General features: G+C 50.2%; 1 protein-coding gene across 3 annotated transcripts in view; it reads left to right on the top strand.

Annotated features, from left to right (window-relative positions):
* LOC119966574 (meiosis-specific coiled-coil domain-containing protein MEIOC-like) overlaps window positions 1-24,639 on the top strand; it is a 158,920-nt gene that overhangs the window by 85,174 nt on the left and 49,107 nt on the right. For all 3 annotated transcript variants that reach the window (XM_038798496.1, XM_038798497.1, XM_038798499.1), the window contains 2 exons: window positions 22,167-22,336; window positions 23,799-23,900. In XM_038798496.1, the coding sequence (XP_038654424.1) occupies window positions 22,188-22,336; window positions 23,799-23,900 (251 nt within the window). In that variant the 5' untranslated portion in view covers window positions 22,167-22,187. The remainder of the gene's footprint in view (window positions 1-22,166; window positions 22,337-23,798; window positions 23,901-24,639) is intronic.

The raw sequence follows: 24,639 nt of genomic DNA, 5'->3' as shown, positions 1-24,639 counted from the left end.
GGAGGTACCTGAACGTGTTCCCCGGGGGGAGCCCAAATTTCTCCTCCAGCTCTCCCAGGCTCGCAAACCTCCCCTCTATAAACAAGTCCCTCAGTTGTCTAATACCCGCCCTCTGCCAGCTCTGGAATCCCCCTCCTGTGTTTCCCGGCGCAAATCTGTGGTTCCCTCTTAGTGGTGCCCCTATCAGTCCTCCCACTTCCCCCCTGTGTCGCCTCCACTGCCCCCAGATCTTGAGGGTGGCCGCCACCACCGGGCTCGTGGTATACCTCGTGGGAGGGAGCGGCCATGGTGCCGTTACCAGTGCCCCTAAGCTTATGTTGCCGCAGGACGCCCTCTCCATGCGCTTCCAGGCTGCCCCCTCCCCTTCCATCATCCACTTTCGTACCATCGATGTATTTGCCGCCCAGTAATATCCTGAAAGGTTGGGTAACGCCAGCCCTCCACTATCCCTACTCCGCTCCAAAAAGACCCTTCTAACTCTCGGGGTGCCATGTGCCCACACATACCCCATGATACTACTCGTTACCTTCTTGAAAAAGGCCCTGGGGAGGAAGATGGGCAGACACTGGAACAAAAACAAGAACCTCGGGAGGACCGTCATTTTAACTGACTGCACCCTCCCTGCCAGCGACAGCGGCACCATGTCCCACCTCTTAAACTCCTCCTCCATCTGTTCCACCAGTCTGGAAAAGTTCAACTTGTGGAGGGTCCCCCAGTTCTTTGCCACCTGCACCCCCAAATACCTAAAACTTTTAACTGCTCTTTTGAAGGGGAGCCTCCCAATTCCCTCCCCTTGGTCTCCCGGGTGTATTACAAAGACCTCACTTTTCCCCAGATTTAATTTATATCCCGAAAAGTCCCCGAACTCCGCTAGTATCCCCATTACCTCCGGCATTCCCCCCTCCGGGTCTGCCACATACAACAACAAATCATCCGCATAGAGCGAGACCCGATGTTCCTCCCCTCCCCTTGTCAGTCCTCTCCACCCCCCTGAACCCCTCAGTGCCATCGCCAACGGCTCAATCGCTAATGCAAAGAGTAAGGGAGATAGGGGACATCCCTGTCTAGTACCTCGATGGAGCCCAAAATATTCTGACCTCCTCCCGTTTGTTACCACACTTGCCATCGGAGCTGAATAGAGCAGTTTTACCCACTTGATAAATCCCTCCCCAAACCCAAACCTTTCCAACGTCTCCCACAAGTATTCCCACTCCACCCTGTCAAATGCCTTCTCCGCGTCCAGCGCTACCACTATCTCCGCCTCCCCTTCCACTGCTGGCATCATAATCACATTTAACAATCTCCGGACATTTGTGTTAAGTTGGCGTCCCTTCACGAACCCCGTCTGGTCTTCATGGACTACCCCTGGCACACAGTCCTCTATCCTGGTTGCCAGGACCTTTGCTAACAGCTTGGCGTCAACATTCAGGAGGGAGATGGGCCTGTAGGACCCGCACTGGACCGGGTCCTTGTCCCGCTTCAAAATCAAGGAGATCAGGGCCTGCGACATTGTTGGGGGCAGAACCCCCCCCTCGCGCGCCTCATTAAAGGCTCGCACCAGCACTGGACCCACCAAGTCCACAAATTTCCTGTAAAACTCCACCGGGAACCCAAAGTATATATTCAATTGCTCAACCATTTCTTTGTTCCTGAATATGCATTCCTCTGTTTCTGTCTGTAGGGGGCCTACATTTGTCTTTACCAATCTCTTTCTCTTCCCATATCTATAGAAAGTCTTAGTGTCAGTATTTATGTTCCCTGCAAGCTTTCTTTCGTACTGTATTTCCCTTTCTTAATCAATCCCTTGGTCCTTCTTTGCTGAATTCTAAACTGTTCCCAATCCTCTGACCTATTATTTTTCCTGGCCAATCTGTATGCTTCTTCCTTGGATCGGATACTATTTCTAATTTCCTTTGTAAGCCATGGATTGTCCCTCTTGCCCATTTTGTGCCAGACAGGAATGAACAGTTGCTGCAGTTCCCCCATGCGTTCCTTGAATATTTAGCATTGCCTAACCACTGTCATCCCTTTAAGTAACTCTCCCCAATCTATCAAGGCCAACTCACGCCTCATAGCTTCATAGTTTCCTTTATTAAGATTCAGCACCCTAGTCTCCAAATCAACTACTTCACTCTCCGTCTTGATAATAAATTCTACATGTTATGGTCGCTCATCCCCAATGGTTCTCGCACAGCCAGATTGGCAATGATTCCCTTCCCATTACACAGTACCCAGTCTAAGATGGCCTGCTCTCAAGAAAACCATCCCGTATACACTCCAGGAATTCCTCCTCTACGGCATTGTGGTAATTTAATTTGTCCAATCTACGTGAAGATTAAAATCACCCATGATCACCGATATTCCTTTATTACATGCATCCCAGTAGCACAAGTGGATAGCACTGTGGCTTCACTGCGCCAGGGTCACAGGTTCGAGTCCCCGCTCGATCACTGTCTGTGCGGAGTCTGCACGTTCTCCCCGTGGCTGCGTGGGTTTCCTCCGGGTGCTCTGGTTTCCCCTCACAGTCCAAAGACGTGCAGGTTAGGTGGATTGGCCATGCTAAATTGCCCTTAGGGTCCAGAAAAGGTTAGATGGGGCTATTGGGTTATGGGGATAGGGTGGAAGTGAGGGCTTAAGTGGGTCGGTGCAGAATAGATGGGCCGAATGGCCGCCTCCTGCACTGTATGTTCTATGTACATCTCTAATTTTGTGTTTTTAATGCCATTCTCAACATCACCACTGCAGTTTGGGGGTCTATATATGACACCCACTGATGTTTTTTGCCCTTGGTATTTCTCAACTCTCATGCAGACTCCACATTGTCAGAGCTAATATCCTTTCTCACTATTGTGTTAATTTCCTCTTTACCTGGCAATGCCACGCCACCACCTTTTCTTTTACGCCTGTCCTTCCTAAATACTGAATACCATGGGACGTTCAGTTCCCATCCCTGGTCACCCTGCAGCCTTGTCTCCGTGATTCCAATTCTATCGTACCTATTTATATCTATCTGTGTGATTAGTTCATCCCACTTTATTGCAAATTCTCCATTAAGGCATTAAGGCACAGAGCCTTTAAGTTTGTCTTTTTCATATTGTTTGTCTTGCTCCCAATATTTTTCTCTTTTGTCTTGTTTGAATTTTGCCCTTGGTTTCCCCACCTATCACTTTTCTTATTCCCTTTTCTACCTTTTTTTATCCTTGCTCTCTCTTTCTCTGACTCCTTGCATAGGCTCCCATCCCCCTGACATATTAGTTTAAACCTTCCACAGCGCCATGGACTCGGACCGATTCCTGATCTGAGTCACCGTCTGTGTGGAGTCTGCACGTGCTCCCCATGTCTGTGTGGGTTTCCTCCGAGTGCTCCGGTTTTCTCCCACAAGTCCTGAAAGACGTGCTTGTTAGGTGAAAAGAATAAAAGCAAATTACTGCGGATGCTGGAATCTGAAACAAAAGAGAAAATGCTGGAAAATCTCAGCAGGTCTGGCAGCATCTGTAGGGAGAGAAAATAACTAACGTTTCGAATCCGATGACTCTTTGGCAAAGCATTGACAAAGAGTCATCGGACTCTAAACATTAGCTCTTTTCTCACCCTGCAGATGCTGCCAGACCTGCTGAGATTTTCCAACATTTTTTCTTTTGTGCTTGTTTGGTGAATTGTACATTCTGAAATCTCCCTCTGTACCCGAACAGGCGCCGGAGTGTGGTGACGAGGGGATTTTCACAGTAACTTCATTGCGGTGTTAATTTAAGCCTACTAGGGCAGCACGGTGGCGCAGTGGTTAGCATTGCTGCCTACGGCGCTGAGGACCTGGGTTCTAATCCCGGCCCTGGGTCACTGTCTGTGTGGAGTTTGCACGTTCTCCCCGTGTCTGCGTGGGTTTCACCCCCACAACCCAAAGGTGTGCAGGATATGCGGATTGGCCACACTAAATTGCCCCTTAATTGGAAAATATAATTGGGTACTCTAAATTTTAAAAAAAAGTAAGCCTACTTGTGACACTAATAAAGATTATGAATATTTAAAAATATCTCTAAGGGGAATGAAAAATAAAGTGGATTACACACACAATATTTTTTGCTCCCTCTACCCTAGCTCTCTACTTTAAAGTTTACCCACAAAATAATTTATTTAACTAATAAACAAAAATGAAGAGAACCATTGGAAAAGATTTAACCTTTTCCATATTTGTTTAGTTTGTTGTTCCTGCAGCAGTTTAGAAACTTGAAAGCCAGGCCCAGGAGGGTTTTCAAAGGAAAAATAATGATTTTTTTAAACAAATGTTGCAAAATCACAATATAAATAAGTGTGAAAGTGAGCAAAATTGCCTCCTGGTGTCTTTCTCTGTTTCTCTCTATCTCTCTCTCTCTGACATAGCAGGAGCTGCTTTACCAGCTTTGAGTCCGCCAACATCTCGGCCACCCTCTGGATCTGACGATGCCAAGATCCAAATTCTTCTTGTTTTAAAAAGAAATTATAATAGGAAAGGTTTTGTAACTTGGAGAGGGGTGGGAAGGTATTGTTTAAATAACTTTAAGAAAGACTCACCCCAGTGCATCCTCCCAGGCAACACCCAGAAATGTCCATCTCCCTCCTATCTCTCCCACCATGAAAATACACAACTAAAATGTTTTAATTATAAATATTTCCACAGAAAGGAAAAAAGTGTCAAATATCCATTGACTCCCAAATTCTGAGGTTTTGATCTGAAGATTTTTCCGTCTCACACTCTTCAATTCACTGAAACATATTTTGGTTTAAGTTCTTCAGTCTCTCCCATGCTCCTCGCTGCTCCAACTCCTCCAATCACAGGTTCCCTCCCTTCTGCCCACGCTGCTCCTCCAATCAAAGATTCTGGATGACATTCTCCCCAAAATTAGCTAAGGATGCGATTCAGTGGCCTTGTTTCGCTCAAGCGACAGTGCAACGAGGCTGGTGAATAGCGGGAGAGGCCAAAAACGAGAACCGTGCTGGTGCCAAACCGTTTGCGATGTAACCAGACCGCTCCCGTATGCAAAATTGAGACCTGTAGCAGGGCAAGAAACCAATAAATGGCACTAAAGCCCTATTTCCATACAATTAACGGGAGCCACCCCATGTCCAACAGCCTCCCGTGATCCAGCTTCCCCAGAAGTGACCATGCATGTGCTGATTTAATAATAATCACGAGTAGGCTTACATTAACACTGCAATGAAGTTACTGTGGAAATCACTTTTGAAAATGTGAACCTGGCGGATGGGCTGTTGCGGGGAGCCGAGGAGGTGAGCAGCCACCTTAGCTTACAGGTAATGAGCCTGGGGTGTGGGAACTGAGCTTGCTGCCCCTGTGCTCGGAGGGGGGGGGAACCAGCCCCAGTTGGGGTGTGCCGCCATGGGGGTATTGGGGAGGGGAGTGTAGGGGGTGACAGTGAACGAGTCCTCCAGGCCAACCCCTGGACAGTGCATTCCCCTTCCGAGTGCAACCCTAGTCCCTGCATGTTTCTATTCCGACCACCCAAAACTCCCACTGACTGCAGATGCCTCTGGCCTTGCGGCTGAAGGCTATTGCTAATAGGGAATTGGCAATTTTGGTTAAGTGAGCACCTCACACATCCCAGGTGGATCCCGCTGGGTGGGCGTGCCATGTAGCATGTGGGGCTCATTGCCTGGCTCCCCAAACAAACCTTGATTCGTGGACACTGTGCTTGAACACTGGGAGTCAGCACCACAGACACAGCATGGGTTTGGTGGTCTGCTTGGGTTTGGTGGTCTGCTTGCATTACGGAATGAAGAGCCAGAGGCGTCATACTCGTTGTGGCAAGGGTAGTTTATTGTTTCACCACTGCCCCACTCTCCCGATGGTGCTGCTCCACTATCCCCCTGCCCGCACACACCCCTCCTTACCCCCTACCTACCCCGCCTCCCCAGTGATCCTCGGGGGAACAGGTGGCCACCATCATAGTCCATGGGATAGTCCGGGTTGCAGCTGGATTGAACCCCGGCTGCCCCTGCGTTACCTGGTCCTGCCAGCCCTGGCGGCTCCCCAATGTCTGCACCATAGTATCGACACCCTGGGCGATACTACTCCAGTGATTGGGCCACACTCTACAACGCCTCAGCAATGTGCACCTGCAACTGGGATAAGTTCCGGAGCGCCTCAGGCATTCTCATCTGAGACCGGGATGTGTCCCTCTGTTCATCATATATCCGCTCCTCATTCTGGGGATCATTCTTGTAAATCTCCTCTGGACCCTCTCCAAGGCCAGCACATCTTTTCTTAGATACGAGGCCTAAAATTGCTCACAATCTTACAAATGGGGTCTGATCAAAGCCTTATTCAGCCTCAATAGTACATCCCTGTTCTTATATTCCAACCCGCTTGACATGAATGCTAACACTGCATTTGCCTTCTAATGGGGACATAATCTAAAAATTAGGGCTCGACTGTTCAAGAGAGGTGTTAGGAAGCACTTCTTCACTCAAAGGAAGGTAGAGGTTCGAAAATGTCTCCCACAAACAGCAGTTGAAGTTGGAACAGTTAATATTAATTTGCATCCTTCAGTCTTAAGAGGGGCAGAGGATACTGTGTCTAACCTGCTAAGTAGATTTAAATTACGATTTTGCATGGGCCTAGGCCATAAACCATGATTTTGCCATCAGGGAGGGACTGGAGCATGATGCTGAAAAACGGAGAGTCCAGTTCAGATTATTGATTGGAGGAGCAACAAGGATAGTTGTGGAACAATTTTCTGGCCTCTCGCTTTGCTGAAAGCCCCTGTCTGTCAGAGTTTGCTTCTCGGCTATTAATGCCGGCTCCTTTATTCCACCCCAAAGTTTCATTGACGGCATGGATTATCCCTGTGTTGGTATGCCCTATAAAAATGGCAGGTAGGTCCAGATTCTGGGCCCCCTGGCCCCATTTCTAGACTGTTTGATTTTCAGGAGGCCTTTTAAAGGATGCAAGCTAGTTCCTGTCAATCCCTGCATCTGGTACTCACGACCTGGTCGGCTCCATCAAGGAGATAGGCATGTCCTACTCATCTACAATTTTCATGTAGTCATACCAGGTTTTTAAAGAGCTGTGATTTACAGCCCCTCAGAACATTTGTGAATCTTAAGTCTGTGTGAGGAGGCCTTTTAAAAGGTAAGTTCAAAAAGTCCTCATTCTGCACCCTATGCCAAGCTCAAGTGCATCCACCTCAACAAGTATAGTTGTCTGGGCTGTCTGCTAAGCATGCACAATGAGGCATGGCTAGGCGACTGGAGAGTTGTTTGCCAGATGTATTCGTGGAAGATCAGACTGGGTTTGTCAAGGGCAAGCAGCTAACAGCGAACAGTCTGCTGAATGTGATTCTGACCCCATCTGGGGAGGAGATACCGGAAGTGATCATCTCCTTGGACGCAGAGAAGGTGTCTGACAGAGTCGACTGGAGTTACCTCAGGGAGGTGCTGAAACAATTTGGGTTTGGACCATGGTTCACCTCGTGGGTGAGAAACTGCTGTATAGTGCTCCCATGGCGAGCACATGGACGAACACCACTCGCTCTGGCTACTTTTGGCTGCACAGAGACATAAGACAGATTTTGCGAGGGCCACGAAGAATGCAGCACGAGTTGAAGGATGGAAAGAAATAACATTTATTTCCAACAACATATATATATATATATATATATATATAAAACAGCAGCAGCAACTCTGTTGCTACTCACTCATCTAGCTGGTACCAAACTGGCCAGCTCTACTATGCAGGGAATCTGCTAATGATTTTTCCACCTCCCTCATTGAGGAAGCTCATATTCCCTAAGGATTGTGCGATTGCCATTAGTCCCCAGCCAGTGGTAAACAATCCCCCCCCCCCCCCAAAAAGTCCAAGGAATCCAACGAAGACCCTGGCGAAGGAGGGTGTCAGACTTGTTTTGCCGCAGGCCGGACACCATTTGCACGAGGCGCTGGATCGGGTGGCATGTAACGAGATGGAGAACGGCGCTTCCGTGATGAACGACGTAATGGTTGTACATCCACGGCCCGTGGGCCCGAGGAATCCCCCTCTGAGGAGTCCTTTGTCTCCATCTCGGAGTCTGCTGCCTCCGTCATCTCGGCATCTCTATCTCCACGTGGTTCTGCAACGACCAGCGCAGGCTTTGAGTGCGGCACCAGACGAAGGTTGTGGGGAATACACTCCACTGTGTCTGGTCTCTGTGGCTGTAGAAATGAGCTCCGGGTGCGGGGGAGCTTTGGAAAAGATGGTCTTCTGGACCGAACGGGGTCTACATGCTTGTGCTGGAGATGACCCTGGGCTTGCACCTGGTAAGAGGTAGGGCCCGTTCGGCGAAAGAAAACATCAGGGACCCACTGGGCACCACCAGCAAAATTTTGAACGAACACTGGGTCACCGGGTGCAAACTGCCGAATTGGCCGATGCCGAGAAAGGCCATGCCCCTGCAGTTCTTGAGTGCGGCGTACTTATGCGCCAATGTCCGGGGAAACCATGCTAAGGCGGGTGCAAAGTCTCCGGCCCATTTGGAGTTCCACGGGAGCTACCCCATTCACTGCATGTGGAGTGGTCTTGTATGAAAACAAAAAACGAGCTAGTCTCGTGTCCATAGATCCAGAACACAGCTTCTTTAGGCCCCGTTTGAATGTCTGCACTGCGTGCTCCGCCAACCCATTGGAAGCTGGGTGGTATGGACCAGTGCGTATATGGCGTATGCTGTTCATCTTCATGAACCTCGCAAACTCCTCACTTGTGAACGGAGTGCTGATGTCTGTGACCAGCACCTTGGGGAAGCCATGCGTACTGAAAGACAAACGCATCTTCTCGATTGTTGCGCAGGACGTTGTGCCTACCACCTTATGCACCTCTAACCATTTAGACTGGGCATCGATTAATAGAAGGAACATGGATCCTTGAAAAGGGCCGGCGAAATCCGCGCGCAAGCGTGCCCAAGGCCGCCCTGGCCATTCCCAGTGATGTAGCGGCGTGGCGGCAGAAGCTTCTGATGCTCCTGGCAAATGGAGCAGTTTTGGGCCACCTTCTCAATGTTGGTGTCGAGGCCTGGCCACCAGACATAACTCCGGGCCAACATTTTCATTTTGGTCACACCCGCTGTGCAAGTCCCTTAGTATCAGCTCCTGTCCTTTTTCTGGGACAATCACACGCGTCCCCCACAAGAGGATACCGTGTTCCACGCTAAATTCTGACAGCTTGGACGAAAATGCCCGCAACTCGCCTGGGAGCTGTCTATGCTGCCCACCATACAGGACTATGTGCCGAACCTTTGACAGGACTGGCTCCGTCTGGGTCCACTCGGAGATCTGTGATGCCGTGACAGGCAAGGTGTCCATAAAATCTAGGGTTGCAACCACCTCACCGGTCGTGGGGGTCGACATGGGGCCGGTTGATAAAGGCAATTGGCTCAGTGTGTTGGCATTCGCTATCTGGGTTCCTGGTTTGTGTTCCAGAGAATACTCGTGGGCGGCGAGCAACAAAGCCCAGGGCTGGATCTGTGCGGAAGCAATGGGCGGTATTGGCTTATCCTCTCGGAAAAGTCCCAGCAGAGGCTTATGATCAGTCACGATAGTGAAGTGGCGGCCATATACATACTGGTGGAAGCGTTTCACCGCAAAGACCACCATAGGCCCTCCTTCTCGAATTGCGCGTACTTCTTTTCTGCGGGAAGTGACAGCTATCAGCCACTCGGGCCCGTTCTCCATCTTGTGGGACAGGACAGCCCCAATACCATACGGGGATGCATCACACGTGATGAGCAAAGTCTTTCCAGAACCATAGTGGGTTAGTAACCCAGAAGATGACAATTGTTGTTTTACCTGCCGGAAAGCAGTTTCTTGCGGCTGACACCAAACCCAGGTGTGTTTCTTCTTGAGCAGAAAGTGCAACGGGGCCAGCGTAGTTGCCAGATTGGGGAGGAACTTCCCGTAATAGTTTACGAGGCCGAGAAATAATGAAGATGCAAAGTGTCAGTCGAGGCAGCGGCCTGCTGAATTGCACACACCTTCTCTGTGACGGGGTGCAAACTTTCGGGGTGCTCCCGATAACCCAGGTAGACTACTTCCTTCGCCTGAAAGACGGACTTTGTACGACGTAAACGGACTCCAGCCTCTGAAAAGCGTCTAAGGACATCCTCCAAATTTTCCAAATGTTCCTGCTCCGACGTCCCTGTAATCAAAACGTCGTCTAAGTAGACAGTGACACGCAGTAAACCTCTCAAGGTGCCCTCCATGCCGCGTTGAAAAATAGCGCAGGCAGAGGATACCCCAAAGGGCAACCGTGTATATTCATACAGGCCCCTGTGTGTACTTACATATGGCCGGGAAGCAGGGTCCGGCTCCAACCGTAGGTAGGCGTGACTCGTATCTAATTTCATGAACGAGAGTCCGCCTGTAAGCTTCCCATAGAGATCCTCTATGCGAGGCATTGGATATCGGTCGAGCCGGGAAGCCGTATTCACTGTAAGTTTATAGTCACCGCACAAGCACACTGTGGCACCTGGCTTCATTACAGGTACAATTGGTGCTGCCCAGTCAGCGAAACGGACGGGCCTGATAATACCCAAGGACTCCAAATGAGCGAGCTCCCCTTCTACCTTATCGAGCAAGGCACGCCCGGAAATAGCGCGGCGTAGTTCCTGGTTTGACTTGGATACGGGCTACGGCCCCTTTTATTTTCCCCAAACCAGGCTGGAATCCATCTGGGTACCATCCTAGTACCTCCGTCAACCCTCCAGAACCTGTTTGGAGGATGTGCTGCCACTGCAGGCACAAATGGCGCACCCAGTCCTCACCCAACAGGCTGGGCCCATGGCTGCGTACCATGATAAGTGGGAAACGCCCCTCCTGTTGTCCATAAACAACAGGGGTCATCGTAGTTCCTGCAATGTCCAATGGTTCCCCGTGTAGGTGGCCAACCTGGCCTGTGTGTCGGTTAATGTAAGGCTCTGTATACCCTGCTTGATGCGGTCAAATGTCCTCTGGGCGCTCACGGTTACCGCTGCACCAGTGTCCAACTCCATCTCAAGCGGGTGACCAATGATCCGTACTGTCACCTTAATGGGGGCCACATGGGGAGCTGCCACACAATGTAGCTGCAGGCAGTCGTCCTCCGTCTCCACGTCCTCGAGAGTAGTCGTCGCAGGTTCATCCAAATGGAAGGTACAGCCCCTGGGCTGGCCCCAGTTTCTGTCGGATCGACGGCGCCTCTGGCGCCCCAAGGACCGGCGTCCGCAACGGGGTCAGCGCCCACAAATCCGACATTGGCATGGCTCCTCATCCATTGGTTCTGGAGAAGGTTTCCTTCGGGGAGGAACATCCGGAGTCCACTGGCGAGGATCCGGATGCCGCCCGCCCAGGGTACCGCTGGGGTGTGGGAAGGCGCTTTTGGACGCAAGGGGTTGCGCCCCAACCCCCAAGGGGTTGTGTCTCCATTCCGTGTAGCTCCTGCACTCCCCGTTCTGTGCTCTCTCGGGACAATATTATTTGAATGGTCTGTTGAAAAGTCAACGTTGGCTCAGCTAACTACTTTCTCTGGGTGGCCGCATTGTTAATAACGCAAACCAAATGGTCGCGTAGCATTGATGACAAGGTCTCATCATAGTCACAGTACTCCACAATCCTGCATAGCCTGGATAGAAACTCTGCAGGGGATTCTCCTGGGGTCTTGTCAGCGGTATTAAACCGGTAACGCTGGACTATCGTGGACGAGGTTGGGTTAAAATGTTGCCCCACTAAGTTCACAAGTTTATCAAACGCCTTGGTGTCTGGGGCAGCTGGGTACGTAAGGCTCCTAATCACCCCAAACGTATGGGGGCCACAGGCGGTGAGCAAAATTACCACCTAGCGTTGTTTTCGGTGATGTTGTTTGCCCGGAAATAGTAACGCATCCGTTGTGCATACTGGTTCAAACTTTCCAGCGCAGCATCAAAAACATCCAAACGTCCATACAGAGGCATGGTGTAACAGAAAAAAAACTTCCAACCTGTATCCAACAAAAATCCAGGGAGGTGGCTTCAAGCAGCGTAGACAGCTAGCCTCTTTAACCCTCGTCGCCAGTCTTGTGAGGGCCACGAAGAATCCAGCACGAGTTGAAGGATAGAAAGAAATAGCATTTATTTCCAATAACATATATATATATATATATTTATACAACAGCAGTAGCAACTCCCTTGTTCCAAACTGGCCAGCTCTATTCATGCAGGGAATCTGCTAATGATTTCTCTCTCCCCAACCCCCCCCTCATTGGGAAAGCTCATATTCCCTAAGGATTGTGGGATTGCCATTCGTCCCCAGCCAGTGGTAAGCAGGCAGGTTATAACAGCAGGGATGCCCATTGTCCCCGCTGTTGTTCGCCCTGGCAATCAAGCCACTGGGTGTTCCTCTCAGATCAGCAAAGTGGTGGAGAGGCATCCAGAGTGGAGACAGAGAGCACAGAGTCTAACTCTATGTGGATACCCAGCTCCACTACATCTCAAACCCCGAAGCCAGCATGGGAAAGATAATGGAACGCCTGAGAGAGTTTGGAGGCTTCTCGGGTTACAAACTTAACCTGAGCAAGAGCGAAATCTTCCCAGTAAACCCCCAGGGAGGAGATGCAAAGCTGGGTTTGTCGCCGTTTAAACTGTCCCAAACTAAGTTCCAATACATGAGGATCCAGATTGCCCACGACTGGACGTGGCTTCATAAATGGAACTTGTCAGGTCTAGTGGAGGAGGTAAAGATAGACCTTAGGATGTGGGTCTCGCTCCCACTCCCACTCTCCCTGCCAGAAAGAGTGCAGACAATAAAAATTAACATGCTGCCAAGATTCTTCTTTCTATTCAGATCCTCCCGACCTTCATCCACAAAGCCTTCTTCACCAAGGTAGATAAGTTAATCATGGCATTTGTGTGAGCTAGAAAGAACCCCAGGATCCGCAAAAGCATCCTTCAAAGAAGGTAGAGCATGGGGGCTTGGCTCTGTTATATCTCCTGTTCTCCTGGGCAGCAAATGCAGAAAGAGTGCAGGGGGTGGCTGATGGAGCCGGAGGGGGAATGGATGCAGTTGGAGGAGATCTCCTGTATTGGGACATCCCTCTGAGCACTGGCCACTGCCCCACTCCCATTCCCCCAGCCAAATACCCGAGGAGCCTGGTGGTGGTGGCCATGCGATGGTCCTGGAACCAGCTCAGACACCATTTCAAACTTGGTGATATGTCTGCTGCGACCCCATCTGCAGGAACCATAGATTTAACCTGGCAAAAATAGATGCCACCTCCACAATGTGGAGAAGGAGTGCTGACAGAAAGGGACTAGTACCTAGATGGTAGAATGGTGACCCTGGGGGAACTAACAGAGAAGCTCCAGTTCGCAAAAGGGAACGAACTCTGATACTTATAACTGCAGGACTTCCCCTGCAAGGAGAACACAACATTCCCCAGCTACCTGGTCACATCCAACTGGACTAAGTACGAGCGGTGGATGAATTAGGAACGGTAAATGCGTCGACATGTACGAATAAATATCAGAACAGTTAAGGGCCCCGCTGGACAAGACACAAGAACAATGGGAAGTGGAACTGGGCATGGAGATAGGGGGAGGAGGACTCTGGATCGAGGCACTCCATTGGGTGAACTCCACCTCCTATTGTTCAGGGCTGAGCCTAATGTGGTGGTGGAGAGGGCACATCTCACTAGGACACACATGAGCGGGTTCTTCCCAAAGGTGGAAGATGAATGCGAACCACATCCACAAGTCTGGTCCTGTCCCAAGGCTGTCGAGTGCTAGACCATCTTTTTCGAGGCCATGTCCAGGATCGTGGTGGTGAGGGTGGAGCCATGGCCTTTCTTTAGTGGTGGTCTTCAGGATGTCAAAACAGCCAGACCTCTTTGTGCGGAGAGGGGCTGACGCCCAGGCTTGGCCCCTGATTGCCTGATGGAGACTCCTGCTCGAGGGAGATCGGCAGCAAACGCAAGGCCTCCGACTGGCTGTACAACCTAGCAAACCTTCCTGAAACTAGAGAAATTAAAATTTGCCATCAGGGTCAGAGGAAGGCTTCCACTACACATGGTGGGAATTCTGTAAAATATTTATTTCTGTTACCATGGATAATTCTGTATGTTTTTGCTATTATTAAGATTCAGGATTTGGATTCATGGTCACATTTATCGAGGTACACTGAAAGTATTGTTATGGGTGGTAAGGTAGTACAGTGGTTAGCACTGTTGCTTCACAGCACCAGGGTCCTGCATTCGATTCCTGGCTTGGGTCACTGTCTGTGCGGAGTCCGCACATTCTCCCTCTGTCTGCGTGGGTTTCCTCCGCGTGCTCCGGTTTCCTCCCACAAGTTCCGAAAGACGTGCTGTCAGGTGAATTGGACATTCTGAATTCTCCCTCAGTGTACCCGAACAGGAGTCGGAGTGTGGCGAGTCGGGGATTTCCACAATAACTTCATTGCAGTGTTTTTAAAAAAAAATAATTTTAATTCAAGTTTTCACATTTTCACAAAAAAGAAAACAATAACAGAAAATTCTAAGAACAAAAAGAACAGAACCCCCCCATGCACTGACCCTCTTAGGGCAAATTTCACCCTCTCCAATGTAATAAACCCCGCCATATTGTTGTCCCAGGTCTCCACGCTTGGGGGCCTCGCATCCTTCCACTGAAGAGGAATCCTCCGCTGGGCTACTAGGGACGCAAAGGCCAGAACACCGGCCACTTTTGCCTCCTGCACTCACGGCTCCACTGCAACCACAAATATTGCGAGTCCCCAGCCTGGATTGACCCTGGATCCGACCACCCTTGATACCGTCCTTGCTACACCCTTCCAAAATTCCCCCAGCGCTGGGCATGCCCAGAACATGTGGACATGGTTTGCTGGGCTCCCTGAGCACCTAATACACCTGTCCTCGGTCCCAAAAAACCGGCTCATCCTTGTCCCGGTCATATGAGCCCTATGCAGTACCTTAAACTGTATGAGGCTAAGCCTCGCACACGAAGAGGAGGAGTTCACCCTTTCTAGGGCATGCGACCACGTCCCCTCCTCAATCTCCTCACCCAGCGCCTCCTCCCATTTATCTTTCAGCTCCTCCACCGAGGCCTTGTCTACCTCCTGCATCACCTGGTACACTTCCGAGATCCTCCTCTCTCCAACCCATACCCCCGAGAGCACCCTGTCCTGAACCCCACGCGGCGGCAGCAGAGGGAACCCCGCCACCTGCCGCCTGACAAACGCCCGTACTTGTATGTACCTAAAGGTGTTCCCCGGGGGAAGCCCAAACTTCTCCTCCAGCTCACCCAGGCTCGCAAACTTCCCGTCTATGAACAGGTCCCCCAGCCTCCTGACACCTGCCCTGTGCCAACTCAGGAACCCGCCATCAATTCTCCCCAGAACAAACCGGTGGTTCCCCCATATCGGGGACCCCATCGAGGCCCCCACCTCCCCCCTGTGCCGCCTCCATTGCTCCCAAATCTTGAGGGTAGCTGCCACCACCGGGCTCGTGGTGTACCTCGTCAGAGGGAGCAGCAGCGGCGCCGTTGCAAGCGCTTCCAGGCTCGTGCCCACACAGGATGCCATCCCCATCCTTTTCCATGCTGCCCCCTCCCCGTTCATTACCCACTTACGCACCATCGCTGCGTTGGCAGCCCAATAATACCCACAGAGGTTGGGCAACGCCAGCCACCCCTTCCCTGCCCCGCTCCAAGAACACCCGTCTCACCCTTGGAGTCCCGTGTGCCCACACAAACCCCATAATGATCCTGTTAACCCGCCTGAAAAAGGCCTTCGGGATAAGGATGGGGAGGCACTGGAACAGGAACAGAAACCTCGGGAGCACCGTCATCTTGACTGACTGCACCCGACCCGCCAAAGACAGCGGCAGCATGTCCCACCTCTTAAACTCCTCCTCCATTTGCTCCACCAGCCTTGTGAGGTTTAGCTTATGCAAGGCCCCCCAGCTCCTGGCCACCTGAAGCTCCTCTCCGCCCTTTTCAGTGGGAGCCTCCCAATCTCCCCCTCCTGGTCCCCCGGGTGTACCACAAACAGCTCGCTTTTCCCAAAGTTAAGCTTATACCCTGAGAAATCCCCAAATTCCTGGAGAATCCCCATCACCACCGGCATCCCCTCCACAGGGTCCGCCACATACAACAATAGGTCGTCCACATAGAGTGACACTCGGTGCTCCTCCCCACCCCGGACCAGCGCCCTCCAATCCCCTGACTCCCTCAGAGCCATAGCCAGGCGTTCAATTGCTAGCGCAAAAAGTAGGGGGGACACCCCTGCCTCGTCCCTCGGTATAGTTGAAAATACTCCGACCTCCTCTTATTCGTGGCCACACTCACCATCGGGGCCTCATACAACAGCCTCACCCAACTGACAAATTCCTCCCCAAACCCGAACCTTTCCAGCACCTCACACAAGTACCCCCACTCAACCCTATCAAAGGCCTTCTCCGTATCTAGCGCCACCACTATCTCCGCCTCCCCTTCCACCGCCGGCATCATAATAACGTTCAAGAGCCTCCGTATATTAGTGTTCAGCTGCCTCCCCTTCACAAACCCCGTTTGATTCTCGTGGATAACCTGCGGCACACAATCCTCTATCCTCATGTCTAAGATCTTTGCCAACAACTTGGCGTCCACATTCAGGAGTGAGATCGACCTGTATGACCCACACTGCAGGGGATCCTTGTCTCGCTTAAGAATCAAGGAGATCAGCGCCCGAGACATCGTCAGGGGCAAAGCCCCCCCCCCCCCCCCCCCCCCCCCCCCCTCCCTCGCCTCGTTGAAGGTCCTAACCAACAGGGGGCCCAATAGGTCTGCATACGCCTTGTAAAATTCAACCGGGAACCCATCCGGCCCTGGCGCCTTCCCCGACTGCATGTTCCCTATCCCTTTAACCAGCTCCTCAAGCTCAACTGGCACCCCCAGATCCTCCACCCATCCCTCCTCCATCCTCGGGAATCTCAGCCGGTCCAAAAAGCGCCCCATCCCCCCTTCTCCGCCGGAGGTTCGGACCGATATAGTCTCTCATAAAAGTCCCTGAAGACCCCATTAATGTCTACCCCCCCTCCGCACCACATTTCCTCCCCGGTCCTTAACGCCACCAATCTCCCTAGCCGCATCCCGCTTACGGAGCTGGTGTGCCAGCATCCTACGCGCCTTCTCCCCATACTCGTACACCGCACCCTGAGCCTTTCTCCATTGAGCCTCCGCCTTTCTGGTGGTCACCAAGTCGAACTCAGCCCGAAGGCTGCGCCGCTCCCTCAGCAATCCCTCCTCCGGGGCCTCCGTGTACCTCCTGTCCACCCTCACCATCTCCCCCACCAATCTCTCCCTTTCTCTCTGCTCCCCTCTCTCCCCGTGGGCCTGAATGGAGATCAACTTCCCACGAACCACCGCCTTCAGCGCCTCCCAGACCGTCCCCACTCGGACCTCCCCATTATCGTTGGCCTCCAGGTACCTCTCGATGCATCCTCGAACCCGCCCCCTCACATCCTCGTCCGCAAATAGCCCCACCTCCAAGCGCCACAATGGGCGCTGGTCGCTCTCCTCCCCCAGCTCGAGGTCCACCCAATGCGGGGCATGGTCAGAAATGGCTATCGCCGAGTACTCAGCGTCTACTACCCCCCCAAACAGCGCCCTACTCCAAACAAAGAACCCGATCCGGGAGTAGGCCTTATGCACATGGGAGAAGTATGAAAATTCCCTGGCCCTCGGCCTCGCGAACCTCCAAGGATCCACCCCTCCCATCTGGTCCATAACCCGCTCAGCGCCTTAGCCGCCGCAGGCCTCCTACCCGTCCTGGAACTGGATAGATCCAGTGGTGGATCCAGCACCGTGTTGAAATCCCCCCCCCCCAACCTCCAAATCTGAAATCCGGCCCAACATGCGCTGCATGAAACCCGCATCATTCCAATTCGGGGCATATACATTGACCATCACCACCCGCTCCCCTTGCAGCTTGCCGCTCACCATCACGTACCTCCCGCCGCTGTCTGCCACCACACTCGACGGCTCAAACGACACCCTCTTCCCCATCAGGATCGCCACCCCCCGTTTTTTTTGCATCCAGCCCCGGATGAAACACTTGGCCCACCCACCCCTTCCTCAACCTAACCTGATCCGCCACCTTCAGGTGCGTCTCCTGAAGCATAGCCACATCCGCCTTCAGCCCCCTCAGGTGCGCGAACACGCGGGACCGTTTGACCGGCCCATTCAGTCCCCTCACATTCCATATGATCAGCCGGATCGGAGGGCCACCTGCCCCTGTCGACTAGCCATCACCCTTCCGTAATCCGCCACGTGCCCCGCCCCCTGCCCCCTGCTCAGCCTGTTCCCCACAGTGACAGACCCCCATCCTGACCACCTCTGCACGCTCCAGCTCCTTCTTGGCCATTCCAGCAGCAACCTGGTATGCCCCCCCCCCCCCCCCCCAAAGCTAGGGCCCCCCCTAGCTGCGTAACTCCGGTCATTGTACTTCCGTAAGTCAGCCGACTCCTGCTGACCCCGGCTGCTCCTGCCACCCAATTACCCTCCCCAGTGTCCCCCAACCATTCCCCCAATGCCGGCCCCGCCCCCTGCTTCTCCACTGCGGGAGAGAGGCCCGCGCCCCCCATCCCAAGCCCCGCCCCCCGACCCAAAACGTGGGAAGACAGGCACATGACCCAACAGGGCCGCGAACCCCACCCAAACCCGCAACCAGTGAAATAATAAAAATCCCAACATGATATGATAAAACAACCAAGTAAACAGATAACAGTCCCGAAAAGCAGAAAAGAAAAGGCAAGACAGCAAAAAAAAAACATCGTCCAATAGAACCAAAAAGAGCGAAAGGATATCAAGGAGGACAAAGCCTCCGGGCTGCTTACAACATTCCCCAGCCCCCAGTCCTCAGTTAAGTCCAGCTTCTCTGCCTGGACAAAAGTCCAGGCCTCCTCCGGGGAGTCAGAATAAAGTTGGCGGTCTTTATAAGTGACCCACAGGCGTGCCGGCTGTAACAGGACAAACTTGACCCCCTTCTTGTGGAGCACTGCCTTCGCCCGGTTAAACCCAGCCCTTCTCTTCGCCACCTCCGCACTCCAGTCCTGGTAGATCCTGATCTCCGTATTCTCTCACTTACTACTCCTCTCCCTCTTCGCCCAACGAAGCACACACTCACGGTCGACCAAGCGTTGAAATCGGACCAGCACGGCCCTGGGCAGCTCGTTTGGCCCGGGCATCCGCAGCCACACCCGATGGGCACTCTCCAGCTCCAGGGGTCCCCGGAACGACCCCACGCCCATCAGCGAGTTCAGCATCAGGACCACGTAGGCCCCCAAATCCGAACCTTCCAGCCCCTCTGGGAGGCCCAAAATCCGCAGATTCTTCCGGCGGGAGCGGTTCTCCATCTCCACCATCCTTGCCAAACATTTCTTGTGAAGTGCCTCGTGCGACTCCACCTTCACCGCCAGGCCGCGGAGTTCGTCCTCGTTCTCCGAAGCCTTCTGCTGCAGCTCCCGAATCTCCGCAGCCTGAGCCGTCTGAGTCGCCCCGAGCCTGTCCAGTGATGCCCTCAACGTTTCCAGGATCTCAGCTTTTAGTTCCTGGAAGGAGCGCAGCAGCGGCTCCTGCTGCTCCCTCGCCCACTGCTGCCACGCTGCCGGTTCCCCGCCCACGCCATCTTGTCCTTTTTGCCTCGCACCTTCTTCTGCTGCAAAGTTGATTTTATGGTCGCTCCACTTCTTGTCCAGCCCATCCACCGGCCGCCAAACACAGAGGCTGCGTTCCCACCCGGGGAAAAATCAAATCAGCGCCGTTGCGGGCCCTTAAAAGAGCCCTTGGTGAGATATTTTCCCAGTTGTTCGCTCTGCTGCTGGAATTCAGCTTTCATAAAGGCCCTCAGGTCAGCTTGAAGCCTTTAAACTCGCCCTTCCCCCGCCTGCATGCTGGAAGAAGCTTTTGTCTCTCTGCTGTAGCTCCAGCCAAATCTTTCACTGCTTCTGCGGGTCTGGTAACCAAGAAACATACCATTCCTGGGGGAAAGTACTCCCCCAACATTCACCTATGCTTTTTCATAAAAATTCCACCCCATATTGCTTAAAAAAGAGCTCTTTTCTGTAACCTTGGGCAGGAGCTGCCTTTTGTGTGCACTTACTCCATGGTGCACACCGGTAGTCTCCCATTGCAGTGTTAATGTAAGTCTACTTGTGACAATAGTAAAGATTATGATTATGGGTACAGTCCAGTCAGATTGTTTCATACATGAAAAACAGGACATAACGATAAATACACAATATAGATATCGGGTGAGCATACGGAGTGTAGTGCTACTCAGTAGAGAAGATGCATGGAAAGATCAGTTCAGTCCAAAAGAGAGTCTTTAAAGATTCTGGTAACAGCGGAGAGGAGGCTGTTTTGAATCTGTTAGTGTGTGTTCTCAGACTTTGTATCTCCTGCCGGATGGAAGAATTTGGAAGAGAGAATAACCCGGGTGGGAGGGGTCTTTGATTATGCTGCCCACATTCCTAAGGCAGCAGGAGGTGTAGACTGAGTCAGTGGATGGGAGATGGGTTTGCATGATAGACTGGGCTGTGTTCACGACCGTCTGTAGTTACTTACGGTCTTGGGCCAAGCATACCAGGCTGTTGCAGCCAAATAGGATGCTTTCTCTGGCGCATCTGCAAAGATTGGTAAGAATCAAGGTGGAAATGCCGAATTTCCTTAATTTCCTGAGGAAGTTTAGGCGCTGTTGTGCTTTCTTGGTCGTAGCGTTGATGTGGGTGGACCAGGACAGAATTTGGTGATGTGCACATCTCGGAATTTGAAGCTGTCAACCATCTCCATCTCAACACCATTGATACAGAAGTGGGTCTGTGTTGTATTACTTCTGTGTTGTATTTTTTCTTTTTTCTCTCTCTGGGCAGATACAATTGTATTGCTGGAGTATGTGTGATATGTAGAACAAAAATCTTTCAATCACGGTGGTGCAGTGGTTAGCACCGTTGCCTCACGGTTCCGAGGTCCCAGGTTCTATTCCGGCCCTGGGTCACTGTCCGTGTGGAGTTTGCACATTCATAACCCAAAGATGTGCAGGATAGGTGGATTGGCCATCCTAAATTGCCCTTAATTGGAAAAAATGAATTAGGTACTCTAAATTTATAAATAAATAATAATAATTATTTTTTAAATAATGCGTGGCTGAGAGCACAGAAATCCATTAAGCTTGAGTAAACAACCTGTGCCCAGAGAAAATATTGTTTGATATTTGTTTACACAAGGTTAAGCGATTTCAAGGGTGTATAGTTAATGATACTTAGTCTGAATGATCGATATTGATATTGGGTTGCAATGCTTGGGACCGTGGCAATGCCAACCTGGCACACTGGCAATGCCACCTGTGCACCTTGGCAGTGGCACCAGCAGTGCCAGCGTACTGCCCTGCCCAAAGGGCATGCATCTGGGAGATCCCAAAGCCTTAGGTGCCTCTGGAAACGGCATATTACAGTGAGACTAGCTGTCTTACTCTAATATGCAGGTTTGTCATTAAGTGATCCCGCCCACAATGCGTGGTATTTACATTGCAACGTCTTGTGAGATTGTGCTACATCTCATGAGGCGTTGCGAGCTGGGTAGATTCCAGGAGCAGGGTCTCCAGGCTTCTATCGGCCACATTGTGCCACGGCGTGCTGCTTTTCAGGTGCAGCGTGGTGGTTTGATTGTGCCCGTTGATATTCTAGGCTGCCCTGTGTTCAAAGTGTATATTTAGAGTTTACAAGTTATAGCAAAAGTGTAAGGTTAATGGGGGGGATTGTTGGGTTACGGGTATATGGGTTACGTGGGTTTAAGTAGGGTGATCATTGCTCGGCACAACATCGAGGGCCGAAGGGCCTGTTCTGTGCTGTACTGTTCTATGTTCTATGTTCTAAACAACCATTTTGTTTTATTTACTATCTTGACCTCTCTGGATTTTTGCTTTTCTAAATATTAAAATGAATTTTAACTTTACCCCATTGCTTTGGGTTTGTTCTAATTTTCCTACATTACATAGGTGAATTGATTGAAAATTATGGGACTATCTTTGTTCCATTTTTAGATTTATTTGTGCAATTTGATGATTGCATACCTTCTATTAATATTTGTAATGTGTCTGTGTTCGTTTTATGCATGTTGTAACTGGTGAACAAAAGAATTTCTCTAATAACAGTTGTAATTACTCAACAGGTAAATTAGTAAGGCGATAGCATGGAACAGCAGCTTTTCTCAACTTCTCTGTTAAATGGCATCAGCAGTTCTGCGCCTTCTGTGGATCCAACTCTCTTATACAGCCATTGGTCTGTATTTGCTGATGATAGTATACCTCCAGTTGCTTTTCATGATGGCCCTAAACAAAGGTAAAGCCATTTAACTGATGTTTTCAGGGGCTGCTGAGTTTTAAGTCAGTTTAGGTGGTGTTGTGATGTTACGTGCATTCTAGCTGGGATCAATGCAGTTCCAATGTACAGTGTCTTAATTCTCACATTTGGAGTTTTGGTGAAAAATATCCTTGAACGATTTAAATAATTGTGAAAATGATGGGGACTGGGTATTGTATTATGTTACACTGCTGTAGAAGGGGTGTTTTTCTGAGCTGGGGTCTGAGGCAATTCAGCTTGGTGGACTAGTTCACTGTACATCTGATTGCTGACTTGGGAATGCTAAATGCAGGCAGCATTCCTAACATTGATGAGCACAAATGGGAACTGGAGGGTGTAATGAATTAGAGACTGGCCTTTCATTTCTGAAACTTGAGTTAAAATCCATCCCACTTAATAGCAGATTAATTGTTGATTTATCTCCTTCCCTTTAGTAAGATTTTACTATATACAAAATGGCTTCCACTTTGCTTACATAACAGGCACTGAATTTCAAAATAGTTATTTCTTTGTGAAATGCTTTGAAAAGTTTGATGGGCTTTTTAAATTAGAGTATTTTTTATTATGTAGTTTTTTAATAAAGAGAAAGTCACTGTTAAGAGTCCAGCATTCCTAATTTTTGAATGCCCAGATAATGCATTAAAAATGAAGTGATAACATATTGTGCACAGCTCTTATTAAACGACTACAATTTTTCCTCGACTTTCCAATGAAGTTTTAACTTTATTTTCTCCTGATTGATTGTTATTTTTCCCTGATTTTATGTTTTACAAATCCAAACCGAAATCCCCAAACATGAACTTACAACATATATCCAGTTCTGGAGGATAACAGTAAACATGTATGGAGCATTAGTATGGCCCTAACAGGAAGACAAATGTACAACCAAACAATTCTACAGATGGAACATCCTTGTTGTGATGTTAGTACAGTGAAGGCCAACTAGTCTGACACTGAGATTGGACATTACAGGGGGAGATCAAAGAAGCTGAGTTGACAAATGAAATGTTATAGGTAAAATGGATCCCAGTAAATAATTTGCAAAAGTGATGAACACTAACTATGGGTATCTGCTTGAGCTCAGATGGATAGTTTCAATACAACATATTTCACAACAGGGTAGCGAAGCCAATGAACGATCTCTCCACCGAGACCATGAAGCTGTGTGGCCTCAACAAATTCATGAAGTCACTAGACTGTTTTTGGAAACGGACGTATTCCATAATGTGAGAAAATAGTGTTTTTTAACTTGAGCACGGGAGAAATGGACAGCAACAGTCTTTTCCAATCCAAACATTTCTGTGTTGCAAAAATATATTTTTTCAAAAATAAAACCTGTAGAGTTTCTTTTTGACTATAAAATTCGAAATTCAAGGCTAGAGAATAGAAACGCAGTTTAAAATTTGTGCAGATTAATATGTTATAACTGTTCTTATTTCAGGGCCCAGTTTAGTTTATCAGATTCTGGAAATACACCTGATTTATTTGGGTTGGTCTCCAACATACTGGATGAACCTGACAAACCAGAATCCGTTTCCAATTGGTAAGTCAAATTTTACTACAGATTTATAGATTTCTTTAGATCCTCCCTGTCTTCAGGTGATGTCCTGGAGGACTGGAGAATAGCCAATGTTGTTCCTTTGTTTAAGAAGGGTAGCAAGGATAATTGAGGGAACTACAGGCCGGTGAGCCTTGCGTCAGTGGTAGGGAAATTACTGGAGAGAATTCTTCGAGACAGGATCTACTCCCATTTGGAAGCAAATGGACGTATTAGTGAGAGGCAGCATGGTTTTGTGAAGGGGAGGTCGTGTCTCACAAACTTGATAAGAGTTTTTCAAAGAGGTCACAAAGATGATTGATGCAGGTAGGGCAGTGGATCTTGTCTATATGGACTTCAGTAAGGCCTTTGACAAGGTCCCTCATGGTAGACTGATACAAAAGGTGAAGTCACACGGGATCAGGGGTGAGCTGGCATGATGGATAAAGAACTGGCTATGTCATAGAAGGCAGAGAGTAGCAATGGAAGGGTGCTTTTCTAATTGGAGGGCTGTGACTAGTGGTGTTCCGCAGGGAGCAGTGCTGGGACCTTTGCTGTTCGTAGTATATATAAATAATTTGGAGGAAAATGTAACTGGTCTGATTAGTAAGTTTGCAGACGACACAAAGGTAGGTGGAATTGCATATATCGATGAGGACTGTCAGAGGATACAGCAGGATTTAGATCGTTTGGAGACTTGGGCGGAGAGATGGCAGATGGAGTTTAATCCGGACAAATGTGAGGT

The sequence above is a fragment of the Scyliorhinus canicula genome, chromosome 5 (assembly GCF_902713615.1).
Source record: "Scyliorhinus canicula chromosome 5, sScyCan1.1, whole genome shotgun sequence".
Taxonomy (NCBI): domain Eukaryota; kingdom Metazoa; phylum Chordata; class Chondrichthyes; order Carcharhiniformes; family Scyliorhinidae; genus Scyliorhinus; species Scyliorhinus canicula.
Note: the sequence above shows the minus strand (reverse complement) of the source record. Positions and strands in the feature narration are given on the sequence as shown.